This window comes from Bufo gargarizans, chromosome 9, assembly GCF_014858855.1.
Source record: "Bufo gargarizans isolate SCDJY-AF-19 chromosome 9, ASM1485885v1, whole genome shotgun sequence".
Taxonomy (NCBI): Eukaryota; Metazoa; Chordata; class Amphibia; order Anura; family Bufonidae; genus Bufo; species Bufo gargarizans.
The window spans coordinates 79,046,300-79,060,572 of NC_058088.1; the positions used below are offsets into that span (position 1 = coordinate 79,046,300).

The 14,273-nt window shown below is 42.8% G+C and overlaps 1 protein-coding gene across 1 annotated transcript in view; it reads right to left on the reverse strand.

The window, feature by feature from the left end:
* The window catches only part of IL1RAPL2 (interleukin 1 receptor accessory protein like 2), an 889,940-nt gene that overhangs the window by 17,526 nt on the left and 858,141 nt on the right, over nt 1-14,273 (reverse strand). The window contains exon 7 of the mRNA XM_044268964.1: nt 4,340-4,483. Within this exon, the coding sequence (XP_044124899.1) occupies nt 4,340-4,483 (144 nt within the window). The remainder of the gene's footprint in view (nt 1-4,339; nt 4,484-14,273) is intronic.

Genomic DNA, 14,273 nt, shown 5'->3' on the forward strand with positions numbered 1-14,273 from the left:
GAAAATCCTGGTTCTGATTATGTAATTTCCTTTACCAAGTTTCTGGTCTTGGCTGAGGATGGGGACATCACTTCTAGTATGGATGGGGTTGGAACTATTTCCCTTCCTGAGGCATGAATCCAGCTCACCTGGGAATGTGCCATTGAGAAGCCAGAGCTAAAGTGACATCCCATTCATAGCCTAAGCCAGAAAAGGAAAGGACAATGGCAGAAGCTGGATTTTCAGAAGAAGAGTGTCAAGTATGTTACAGGGTTTATGGGTCCCAAAAAATCCTTTTGATCGCTATATTGTAAAAATGTATCCTACAATCTAATGCACCACATTTTTCGTGGGAGGAAAATGACAGAGTGTCTTATAATGCGAATACTAGTGAATGCATCAATTATGGAAGCACTCACTAGTATGCATTAGGTCCTGGGAGAGGACAGTGAAGCGCAGCGAGCGCTTCCTTTACTCACCCTTCCTGATCTTCCTTCCTGGGGCCACGTCGCACTGTCCTGACCACATACAGCATCACGATGTAGTGCACATACTATGACCCTATGCTTCACGCAATCGGGTGACTGTGCAGCATGGGCCAGAGAAAACAGGGGACTATGACTTTTAAAAAGACAGCCAGACCCGGAGAGGATCTATGGCACAGGAGAGGCAGGAGAAATTTTTTTTTTTTAAGGTCTGATCTGAGGTCTGATGGGGTCTGACATCAACAGCTGATTTTTTTTTATCAGCAAGTGTTTCTTATAATGTGAAAAATACTGTATTTTGACTCATCAATATTTCAACTTTCTATCGGTGAATGCAAACATTCCTGCTTGGATCCAGATGCTGAAACTTTGTGCAGAACTTATACAGTGGGATGCGAAAGTTTGGGCAACCTTGTTAATTGTCATGATTTTCCTGCATAAATTGTTGGTTGTTACGATAAAAAATGTCAGTTAAATATATCATATAGGAGACACACACAGTGATATTTGAGAAGTGAAATGAAGTTTATTGGATTTACAGAAAGTGTGCTATAATTGTTTAAACAAAATTAGGCAGGTGCATAAATTTGGGCACCACAAAAAAAAGAAATTTAATCAATATTTAGTAGATCCTCCTTTTGCAGAAATTACAGCCTCTAAACGCTTCCTGTAGGTTCCAATGAGAGTGTGGATTCTGGTTGAAGGTATTTTGGACCATTCCTCTTTACAAAACATCTTTAGTTCATTCAGGTTTTATGGCTTCCGAGCATGGACAGCTCTCTAAGTCACACCACAGATTTTCAATTATATTCAGGTCTGGGGACTGAGATGGCCATTCCAGAACGTTGTACTTGTTCCTCTGCATAAATGCCTTAGTGGATTTTGAGCAGTGTTTAGGGTCGTTGTCTTGTTGAAAGATCCAGCCTCGGCGCAGCTTCAGCTTTGTCACTGATTCCTGGACATTGGTCTCCAGAATCTGCTGATACTGAGTGGAATCCATGCGTCCCTCAACTTTGACAAGATTCCCAGTCCCTGCACTGGCCACACAGCCCCACAGCATGATGGAACCACCACCATATTTTACTGTAGGTAGCAGGTGTTTTTCTTGGAATGCTGTGTTCTTTTTCCTCCATGCATAACGCCCCTTGTCATGACCAAATAACTCAATTTTAGTTTCATCAATCCACAGCACCTTATTCCAAAATGAAGCTGGCTTGTCCAAATGTGCTTTAGCCCACCTCAAGCAGCACTTTTTGTGCTGTGGGCGGAGAAAAGGCTTCCTCTGCATCACTCTCGCATACAGCATCTCCTTGTGTATAGTGCGCCGAATGGTTGAACGATGCACAGTGACTCCATCTGCAGCAAGATGATGTTGTAGGTCTTTGGTGCTGGTCTGTGGGTTGACTCTGACTGTTCTCACCATTCGTGGCTTCTGTCTATCTGAGATTTTTCTTGGTCGGCCACTTCGAGCCTTAACTTGAACTGAGCCTGTGGTCTTCCATTTCCTCAATATGTTCCTAACTGTGGAAACAGACAGCGGAAATCTCAGACAGCTTTCTGTATCCTTCCCCTAAACCATGGTGGTGAACAATCTCTGTCTTCAGGTCATTTGAGAGTTGTTTTGAGACCCCCATGTTGCTACTCTTCAGAGAAAATGAAAAGAGGAGGGAAACTTGCAATTGACCCCCTTAAATACTCTTTCTCATAATTGGATTCACCTGTGTATGTAGGTCAGGGGTCACTGAGCTTACCAAGCCAATTTGAGTTCCAATAATTAGTTCTAAAGGTTTTGGAATCAATAAAATGACAACCGTGCCCAAATTTACGCACCTGCCTAATTTTGTTTAAACAATTATAGCACACTTTCTGTAAATCCAATAAACTTCATTTCACTTCTCAAATATCACTGTGTGTGTCTCCTATATGATAGATTTAACTGACATTTTTTATCGTATCAACCAATGATTTATACAGGAAAATCATGACGATTAACAAAGTTGCCCAAACTTTCGCTTCCCACTGTACATTTCATAGCTGAGAGCTTGTTGCAATTTATCCAGTCAGTGCAATATTTTTTGGGACTTTATGGCAATAAATACACATCTACTTTGTAGCAAACACTCAATTTAATCTAATAGTTTACCTACTAAGGCTTCATTCACACAGTGTTTGGTCAGTGATTTCCATCAGTGATTGTGAGCAAAAACCAGGAGTGGATCCTTCACAGACATAAGGTAGAAGGGAAAGATCTGCACGTATTCTGTGTTTTGGACCCGCACTTGGTTTTGTCTCAAAATCACTGGAGAAAATCACTGACCAAACACTGACTGTGCGAATAAGGCCCTACTGTAAACTCTTCTCTTTGAAAACCTCAGAAGGTCGTTATGATTATTTTTACAGTTAATTATAATGCTTTCTTAGTCTCTATAGACCTTACGCAGGAGTGGACGATGGATATAAAAAAAAAGAGAGTTGCACAACCAGAGAGCCAATATGGTAAACACTCCTTTATTCCCATAACGTCTATTGAATTTTTTTTGCATGTGATTTTGTAGTCCTGTGAGGTTTCTTGGACCATAATGCTTTCAATCCATAGCTGAATTATTATCTTAAAGGGGTTGGCCATTTTTCTATTATTTTATGTGTAAATTACCTTCTTCCTAATTCGCTAATTGTTTTTTGGTCACATCTCCAGCTGTAAACAGCTGTACTGTTTGCGGCACATTCATATGACAGTGAATGCCTAGCTTCACCCACTTGTCCATTCGGTGTTGCGCGTTTCAGTCCTGCACACACTCAGTGTATTTCTGCTCCACTTTCTCCTGTCCCATCTTGCATCATCACTTGTACTGCACAGATGCCGGAGGTAGTGTCCTGCTTATGTCAAGCCTACCCATGCTCTGCTTCTTCATATGTCTAACTGTGCAGACCCCTGATGAAGCATTTGGCTCATGTACTGTCTAAGCTCCCTCCTGTGTCCAGTGCACTCTTCCTGATCATTATGCACCTGTGTGAAAACACGGAATGATAAAAAAAAGAGTGTTCTGAACGCAGGAGAGAGCTTTGAAGGTGCATGCTCAGAATGCTTCATCAGGAGTCTACGCAGTTGGACATATGAAGAAGTAGAGCATAAGTAGACTTGGCATGAGCAGGGTGCTACCTCCAGCGTCTGTGCAATACAAGTGCTAATGCGAGATGGGACAGGAGAAAGTGGAGCTGAATTACACAGAGTATGTCCAGAGAGTCTGCACAGTAAAATGAAGGATGGGGACATGCAATACTGAATGGATGGGTGGGTGAAGCTAGGCATTCACTATATGATGTCATATGAATGTGCCGCGAACAGTACAGCCACTGGGTATGCGAACAAAAAACAATTAGCAAAACAGGCATCGAGAAAAAGGTAATTTATACAATGGAAACATTAAATAACATACACTAAGGACATGTAAAATTATAGAAAAGTGGCCAATCCCTTTAAGAGGTGGGGGGACCTTATGTGTTGGCCGGATATTTCTGTAACTCATGATATAAACTGTTTCAGAATGGTTGATATATACAGTACTTTCAGCCACTCAACATGCACTAGCTATACAGACATTGATGGAGACCTTATGACTTAAAATAAACAAGGGCATGGAGTTCAAGTGTTACAATACTGGATTTTCTTCAGAAGATACTCAATAAATGTGTTGGATGTCTTGCTATAAGACAATTGTTATGGTCGTTGGTGATCTTCAGTAGGTGCCCTGTCCAAATATGAAGAGTGCTTTACCACCGAGATCTCACTTCCCATAAAAGCTACAAGATGAAAGCCTGAACTTGAATTGGCCACTGTTCAATATATATGAAAGAAGAAACCAACAATCACTTACCTTCTGCAGCTTCATCACTGCCGAAATTCTGCCTGTAGAAGAGCATTATCTCTATGTTGTAGCATTTATAGATTGTGACGAGTAAAATGAACACAATGAGAATTGCACCTAGACCTCCAGCCAGTTCCATGTTATACTTCAATTCTAAGGAAAAGAAAATACATAAACTTAAATCAGAAAATAGAACTCTTTATCTACAATTCCCTAAAGGATGACCCCCATAAAGATAGAGCTACACGGCAACATCACATCTAATGAGTGAGACTAGTGATGAGTGAACTTCGACAAGAAATTAAATTTGTTACGAAGTAATTCCATTGTATGGAGTGGACGCAATGAAGTGGGAACGTTGATCGCGCCGCCCCCATCATTTAACCCCTCAGATGCCGCATTCAACACTGATTGTGGCATCCGAAAGTCACATTCAGCCTATCAGGGGTTTAATCAGAGGTTAAAACAAAAAAAATACATACTTAACTCATCCATTTGATCGAGCTGACTTGACTGAGGAAAACGCAGCAATTCTTGCGTGTGCTGACGTGATGGTTGCGACACTCTCTCCACAATAAAATAGATGAGGTGAGTATGTATTTTTTTTTTTCAATGCCATTTCAGGAAAAATTGATTAGTAACCACAAAGTTGCCAAAAATTGTGGTGAATCAAATTTTTCCTGAAATTCGGATCAAATTCTACTTTATTAAAGGGGTTATCCAATCCTATAAAAAGCCCCCAATAAGCCAGGCCCCCCACACTGCGTCGGTCCTTGTCCCCGCACCACCACTGCTGCTTCTCCCCATGCGAGGATGAAAACATCCAGTGTCGGGGACGAGCAGCCAATGGCAGGTGGGGACGGGGACTAGCCTTCCTAGTATCTTGGGTGACGCTAGTGTGGGGGGCCCAGCATATTGGGGAGCTTTTTTTATAGGATTGGATAACCCCTTTAGCTTTGATTCACTCAACACTAATTAAGACTCCTCATCAACACTTCCAATGTCTTATTAGTATCCATATACTGTATAATGAAAGCATGCATATACCCATTGTGGATGTTATTAATGATAAAAGCAAATATACATTTTGCCTAAGATGAACAATTTACCACAACCTAAAAATGAGATTAAGTTCACATTGTATTTGGATTTTTTTTGGGGGGCTTTACACATGGCAGAAATTTCTTCAACTGAATATCTGTTCCATTCATTTGAATAGGGCTTACAGAAATCCATGTGCTTGCCACAAAAACAAAACAAAAAAAACATTCCGGTGAGTGGAACTGAAATTTCTGCAAGAAAACCTGCACCCTGAACCTAGGCAGTGATGGCCAGTTCGCATTGTTCGTCCGCGAACATATGCGTGCTGCCATCTTTTTTCACAAGTCCGGCGAGGCACAGGTAAGCCCTTACCTGTGCCTGTGCCGCGAGCCGGTCTGAAAACAAATGCGGTCACCAGGAGCAGGCAGTTCCGAGAACAGCCCGATAAAGGCCCCCGGTGGCTGTTCTCGGACTGCCTGCTCCCGCTGACCACACTTGTTTTCAGACCGGCTCGCGCACAGGCACAGGTAAGGGCTTACCCATGCCTCGCCGGCCTTGTGAAAAAAGATGGCAGCCCGCATATGTTCGCGGGCGAACAATGCGAACTGGCCATCACTGATCCTAGGCATAGCACCTTCCAATCTTGCACGAAACAAAGTTGTGAAGTTTCCCACCGGAAGTATATAAGGCTACTTTCACACTTGCGCTTGATCGGATCCGTTCTGAACGGATCCGATCATATTAATGCAAACGGAGGCTCCGTTCAGTACGGATCCGTCTGCATTAATAATTTAGAAAAATTTCTAAGTGCGAAAGTAGCCTGAGCGGATCCGTTCAGACTTTCAATGTAAAGTCAATGGGGGACGGATCCGCTTGAAGATTGAGCCATATGGTGTCATCTTCAAGCGGATCCGTTCCCATTGACTTACATTGTAAGTCTGGACGGATCCGCACCCCTCTGCATGGCCAGGCGGACAGCTGAACGCTGCAAGCAGCGTTCAGCTGTCCGCCTGGCCGTGCGGAGGCGAGCGGAGCGGAGGCTGAACGCCGCCAGACTGATGCAGTCTGAGCGGATCCGCTCCATTCAGACTGCATCAGGGCTGGACGGAGGCGTTCGGGTCCGCTCGTGAGCTCCTTCAAACGGAGCTCACGAGCGGACCGACGAACGCAAGTGTGAAAGTAGCCTAAGCTGCATTCATTAATATTTGCCAGAGGGATCATTTACTTGTACGGAGGCAGGACACCCGATCAAAGTTTGATGATTCAAAGGAAGCAGCAAGGTCAGGGAAAAACAACATTTCTATTTGTGCCAAAAATGTGGTAGTGATGGGAAAATAAAGTGTACCAATAGAACAGCAAAAACTGAGATACCTTGAGCATCTAGTAACTGAGGAGTTAATTTATACCTGAGGAGTTAATGTATTCCGTATTATTATATATTATGCAATGATTATGCTGCTGACAATATGCCACTGATATTACGCTAAATGTAAAATAAGTACCAATCAGCGATCATATAAACACTTCCTCCAGGTACACGGAGCTGTAAGAAGTCATTTGCATCTCTCTCTGATCATGTTGACTGTGGGAGAATCTCGGAGACAGACTTGCGGAGCAGCATGCTCGTCGCTCCTTGCCAGGTGTACATGTAAATGTACTTTCTTTTTTCGGCCTCTGCTGCTAATTATGTTTTGAATCAAAAACAAGGGTGTTATTACATCTAATCTGACAAGCCACTTGGAAATGACGTGCCTTGCATCCAGACACCTGGATTTGTTACTGCATTGTTTTTGTGCAGAATCCGCTGGCTTTTAGAGAAAAAAATTATGAAATGTCAGGTTCCCACTTCTATGCAAATCCTATGTAGAAACTTCAAGGGATGCTCCAGAGTACGGCACAGATTAGTGAATTTCCTAATGGGAAAGTCTCCTACTGCAACCATTTGTTTCCAGTCTTAAATGGTGTTAATGAAAATCTCCTATAGTTTAGTGTTTAACGGCACTTTCACACTAGTGTTAGAGTTTTCCGGTATTGAGTTCCGTCACAGGGGCTCAATACCGGAAAAAATGCTTCCGTTTTATCCTAATGCATTCTGAATAGAGAGCAATACGTTCAGGATGTATCAAGATGTCTTCAGTTCGGTCCTCTTATGGTACCGTATTTGGCCTGAGAAAATACTGCAGCATGCTGCGGTATTTTCTCATGCAAAAATTACGGAACACTTGTCAGAATGCCGGATCCGGCATTAATTTCTAGTGAAATGTATTAATGCCGGGTCTGGTACCAAGTGTTTCGGAAAAACGGACCCGTTTTTTCCGGATGACACCGGAGAGACAGATCTAGTATTTCAATGCATTTGTCAGACAGATCCCGAAAAAAATGCTATCCGTTTGCATACGGATTTCCGGATCCGGCAGGCAGTTCCGGCAACAGAACTGCCTGCCAGGATCCTCTAACGCAAGTGTGAAAGTACCCTAAGGTTTGTACCACACGTGCATTTGCCGATCTGGTAGGCTGTTTCAGCCAAGAACAGCATGTCTGATCTGGCATTGCTGGATGGTGCTGGAATGCCGTCTGGCCTCATTTACTATAATGCCGGCAGTGTGTAACGGACTTAGGGTACTTTCACACTAGCTTTAAAGTTTTCCGGTATTGAGTTCCCTCCTAGGGGCTCAATACCGGAAAAAAACGCTTCAGTTTTATCCTAATGCATTCTGAATGGAGAGAAATACGTTCAAGATGCATTAGGATGTCTTCAGTTCAGTCACTTTTAAGGTATTTTCTCCGGCCATAATTCCGTAACACTTGCCAGAATGCCGACACCAGTATTAATCCCCATTGAAATGTATTCATGCCGGATCTGGTACCAAGTGTTATGGAAAAACGGATCCGCTTCCCGGTATGCGCATACGCAGACCTTTGAAAATGCAAAAAAATAAATACTGAATCAGTTTTTCCAGATGACACCGGAGAGATGGATTCGGTATTTCAATGCATTTGTCAGACGGATCCGGAAATTAATGCTATCCGTTTGCACACGGATTTCCAGTTCCAGAAACAAATATTCGGAATTGTAAATATATTGGAGCACTCTATCTGCATATAAAGCTATTGTAATGATCTGCCATGCCAACCATTTTCTCCAGTCTCAGGAAACTTCTAGCAGCTTGAAAAATGTAGCAAAAGTGACCCACGCCTGTATTGCGCACGCAATACGTGCATATTACATTGCTGTTTTTCTCAAATTCGCAAACCTTTGACGAATATTCGGCCAAATATTCATAAAATGTGGCAAATTTGAATATTGCCCCTGCTGGCTATCACTAGTGAAGACCATATTAGAGGAGTTTTCCCATCCTATAGAGTGATGGCATATAGCTAGGATATGTCATAGCTTTATAATCAGTGGGAGTCCAACCTCTGGGACACCCGTGATCCTGCATTTCCAGCTACATGGCTTCACTTGGCAGGATGGGTGGAGGTCCCAGAGGTCAGGAAAACCTTTTTCAATGCAGCTTTTTCATGGTCATCATCTTGTGTATTTTCTAAAAAGGACTGATTAAAACCCAAACTTTTTGAATTCCTTCTGCATTCTGTCAAGATACTGTAATTATTGTGTCCTCTTGGTATTTTAGTAACACCTGTGCTCAGTTGTAGCATCATCTTTACCAGAACTCACAGTGGAGAATCATCTACCCATCATTAATCCCAGAATAGACGGCTAAACTTTTCATGCATCGCTGCTGTCAATTAAGTGATAAATGTCCTGAGTGGGTGTTATTATATTCACTTCTCTTTCACTTTGCATATCCTTACCAGTTACAATTCTTGTTGAAAGCAGCATATTTGTATCCTTGTATGTGATCTGAAATAGATCTGCTACAAATGATTTTTTTTTCCCCCCTCTTAAACACTTTCTATATTCTCATTATAAATAACTCTGGGACCTGCTCCATCTCTAGAACAGCCCCCCCCCCCCCCAAAGTGAAGGAGAGAGCCCTGCGCACATGCAGACACCCTCCACCCAGTCCCATATCGGTGAATGGAGAGGTGGTCATGCATGTGTGGTGCGCTCTATCCCTTCATCATTACGGGACTTCTGAAAATTCGGCTATTTTTGGAACTCCAATAGCAGTGAATGGAGAGCATGTCATACATGAGCGCAGTGGCATAGCGTGGGAGGAGACATTGGCCACCAATGAATTTAATACTGGGGAGGGGAGGGAGGGGGGGGGGCCGCACTAGCCACCAATGAATTTAATACTGGGGAGGGGGAGCCGCACTGGCCACCAATGCTTTTAACCCCTTAAGGACGCAGGACGTACCGGTACGCCCTATTTCCCGAGTCCTTAAGGACTCAGGGCGTACCGGTACGTCCTAACTTTAAATGCAGATTCCGGCGCCGCGGGGGTTAATGGAAACGGGATGCTGGCTGAAATCATTCAGCCGGCATCCTCTGACAACGCCAGGGGGGGTCATGTGACCCCCCCCCCTATCGGCGATCGCCGCAAACCGCAGGTCAATTCAGACCTGCGGTTTGCTGCGCTTTTTGCAGTTTCTGACCGCGGGGATCAGAAACTTTAGTGTCCCTCAAATATAGATTTTACACCCCCTTTTACACCCCCTGCACCACCCGCCGGCAAAAAATCATACAGGGGTGCAGGGGGGGAGTTGTGGGCGGTGCGGGAGGCGGGCGGTGCGGCAGGCGGGATCGCGATCCCACGCCTGCCTCCCCTTGAAAATTTGTTGGTGTAGAGTGGGTATACCAGGGTGCCAGCACATTTCTGGCACCCTAGTATAAACGGCTGACATCGGTGATGCAATGTCAGCCGTTTAACCCTTTCCATACAGCGGTCCGTACGGACCGCTGTATGGAAAAAGTTAACAGTAAGAAGTAGCTCCCTCCCTCTCCCATCGGGGGGCTGCTGTGCCTTTGCAACCCCCCGAATGGAGAGGGAGAGAGCTCCCAGACAGCCCCCCTCAGCCCCGTCCTTACCCTTCCCCGTCTGCGCAGTTCTGACCACTACTGAGCAGACGGGGAAGGTTCCCATGGCAACAGGACGCCTTCTCAGGCGTCCTGCTGTCCATGGTGCTGAACAGATCTGTGCTGAAGGCAGAGATCTGTTCAGACAAAGTGTAAGTAAAATACAGTACTGTACAATATATATTGTACTGTACTGTATTATACAGACATCAGACCCACTGGATCTTCAAGAACCAAGTGGGTCTGGGTCAAAAAAAAAGTAAAAAAAAGTATAAATCAAAAAACACATTTATCACTGAATAAAAATGAAAAAAATAAAATTCCCTACACATGTTTGGTATCACCGCGTCCGTAACGACCTGATCTATAAAACGATCATGTTACTTTCCCCGCACGGTGAACGCCATAAAAAAAAAAAAAAAACTATTAGGAAATTGAAATTTTGCCCACCTTACTTCCCAAAAAAGGTAATAAAAGTTATCAAAAAAGTTGCATGTACGCCAAAATAGTACCAATCAAACCGTCATCTCATCCCGCAAAAATCATACCCTACCCAAAATAATTGCCAAAAAACTGAAAAAACTATGGCTCTCAGACTATGGAAACACTAAAACATGATTTTTTTTTGTTTCAAAAATGAAATCATTGTGTAAAACTTAAATAAATAAAACAAAGTATACATATTAGGTATCGCCGCGTCCGTATCGACCGACTCTATAAAAATATCACATGACCTAACCCCTCAGGTGACCACCGTAAAAAAATAAAAACGGTGTAAAAAAAGCCATTTTGTCATCTTACGTCACAATAAAGTGTAATAGCAAGCGATCAAAAAGTCATGTGCACCCCAAAATAGTGCCAATCAAACAGTCATCTCATCCCACAAAAAAATGAGACCCTAATTAAAATAATTGTGTAAAACTTACATAAATAAAAAAAATTGTATACATATTAGGTATCGCCGCGTCCGTGACAACCTGCTCTATAAAATTACCACATGATCTAACCTGTCAGATGAGCAAAATCTGTCTTACAAAAACCGTATGGCATTCCTTTCCTTCTGCGCCCTGCCGTGTGCCCGTACAGTGGTTTACGACCACATATGGGGTGTTTCTGTAAACTACAGAATCAGCGCCATAAATAATAAGTTTTGTATGGCTGTTAACCCTTGCTTTGTAATTGGAAAAAAAATAATAAAATGGAAAATCTTCCAAAAAAGTGAAATTTTGAAATTGTATCTCTATTTTCCATTAAATCTTGTGCAACACCTAAAGGGTTAACAAAGTTTGTAAAATCAGTTTTGAATACCTTGAGGGGTGTAGTTTCTTAGATGGGGTCACTTTAATGGAGTTTCTACTCTAGGGGTGCATCAGGGGGGCTTCAAATGGGACATGGTGTCAAAAAACCAGTCCAGCAAAATCTGGCTTCCAAAAACCATACGGCGCACCTTTCACTCTACGCCCCGCTGTGTGGCCGTACAGTAGTTTACGGCCACATATGGGGTGTTTCTGTAAACTGCAGAGTCAGGGCAATAAAGATACAGTCTTGTTTGGCTGGTAACCTTTGCTTTGTTAGTGGAAAAAATGGGTTAAAATGGAAAATTTGGCAAAAAAATGAAATTCTCAAATTTCATCCCCATTTGCCAATAACTCTTGTGCAACACCTAAAGGGTTAACAAAGTTTGTAAAATCAGTTTTGAATACCTTGAGGGGTGTAGTTTATAGAATGGGGTCATTTTTGGGCGGTTTCTATTATGTAAGCCTCGCAAAGTGACTTCAGAGCTGTAGTGGTCCCTAAAAATTGGGTTTTTGTAAATTTCAGAAAAATTTCAAGATTTGCTTCTAAACTTCTAAGCCTTGTAACATCCCCAAAAAATAAAATATAATTCCCAAAATGCTACAAACATGAACTAGACATATGGGGAATGTAAAGTCATCACAATTTTTGGGGGTATTACTGAAGTAGAGAAACTGAAACTTTGAAATGTGCAAATTTTTCAAAATTTTTGGTAAATATGGTATTTTTATGCAAAAAAATTAACTTTTTTGACCCAATTTTAGCAGTGTCATGAAGAACAATATGTGACGAAAAAACAATCTCAGAACGGCCTGGGTAAGTCAAAGCGTTTTAAAGTTATCAGCACTTAAAATGACACTGGTCAGATTTGCAAAAAATGGCCAAGTCCTTAAGGTGAAATAGGGCTGAGTCCTTAAGGGGTTAATACTGGGGAGAGCGGTGCACTGGCCACCAATGCTTTTAATACTGGGGAGGGAGGGGGGGGGAGCACTGGCCACCAATGCTTTTAGTACTGGGGAGGGAGGGGGGCCGCACTGGCCACCAATGCTTTTAATACTGGGGAGGGAGCGGGGGCGCACTGGCCACCAATGCTTTTAGTACTGGGGAGGGAGGGGGGCCGCACTGGCCACCAATGCTTTTAATACTGGGGAGGGAGCGGGGGCGCACTGGCCACCAATGCTTTTAGTACTGGGGAGGGAGGGGGGCCGCACTGGGTGCTAGCAACCCACGCTACTGCATGAGCAGTACATTCTTCTTCACTTTGGAGGCCCTGTTCTGGAGATAGGAGATCCTAGAGATATGTAAAAAATGTCTGAGATAGGTATAACTCTTAAGGGTGGGTTCACACTAGCGTCAAGGATTCCGTCATGGCTTTCCGTTATAACGGAACATAATGGAATCCATAGGATGGAATGCAAAACGGAAGCCTTTAAGAGGCATTCCGTTTTGCTCCGTCCTAATAGAAGTCTATGGGAAAACAGAACGGATCCGTCTGTGTCCCGTTATGCAAGACGGAAAACAAAGTCCTGTGCAAAACTGATCCGCCCTTCCGTCTTATGGATTCCGTTATGTTCCGTTATAACCCTAACGCTAGTGTGAACCCACCCTAAGTCTGATTGAAAAGCAAAAAAAAAAGGTCATTAAAAACAGAAGCATTGTTTTAAAAACAACAGCAAAACAGACATTAAAGGCCCTTTAAAAAACTTATTAACCCTTCCAATGCCCTCCACCAGGGAGATTACAATTTAAATGTCCTAGACCAGGGATGCACAACCTGCAGCCATCCAGCGGTTGCAAAACTACAACTCCCAGCTTGTCCAGATAGCTGTAGGCTGTCTGAGCATGATGGAAGTAGTGATTAGCGGCAGGGGTCATATTCAAATTTGTGATATTTCGCGAATATTTTGTAGAATGTTCGTCATATATTCGCAAATTTGTATATTCGTTATATTCTACTTTTACACGAAAATTGGCAAGGTAGTGATCGCGTCATATGCGAATATCACGCGCTCAATACAGGCGCGGGTCAAAAACGAATTTATAGCACTATAAAATATAGTGCTATATATTCGTTTTTACGAATATTCGTCATTTTTTCCATCTGAACACATGATTCCTCCCTGCTTCTTGCTTGTGAGTCATTGGCCCACAAGCAACTTAAGCAGGGAGGATTCATGACTTCAGAGGGAAAAAAATGACGAATATTCAAAAAAACTAATATATACCACTATATTCAATATAGTGCTATATATTTGTTTTTTAGAATATTCGTCATTTTTTCCATCTGAAGTGAACACATGATTCCTCCCTGCTTCTTTCTTGTGGGCTAATGACGTCATCATTGGCCCCCAAGCAAGAAGCAGGGAGGAATCATGTTCAGATGGAAAAAATGCTGAATATTCGATAGCACTATATTCTAAATATTTGCAAATTCTCGAAGTGCCGATATTCACGATTAAAATTTGTTATTCGAATATTCGCGCTCAACACTAGATGGAAGTTAAAGTTTTGCAACCGCTGGAAGGCCACAGGTTGGGTATAGACCATCAGGGATTATTATAATAAGCTGTAAAATGTCCTAGACCACCAGGTATACTGATATTAAAGGGAACCTGTCACCAT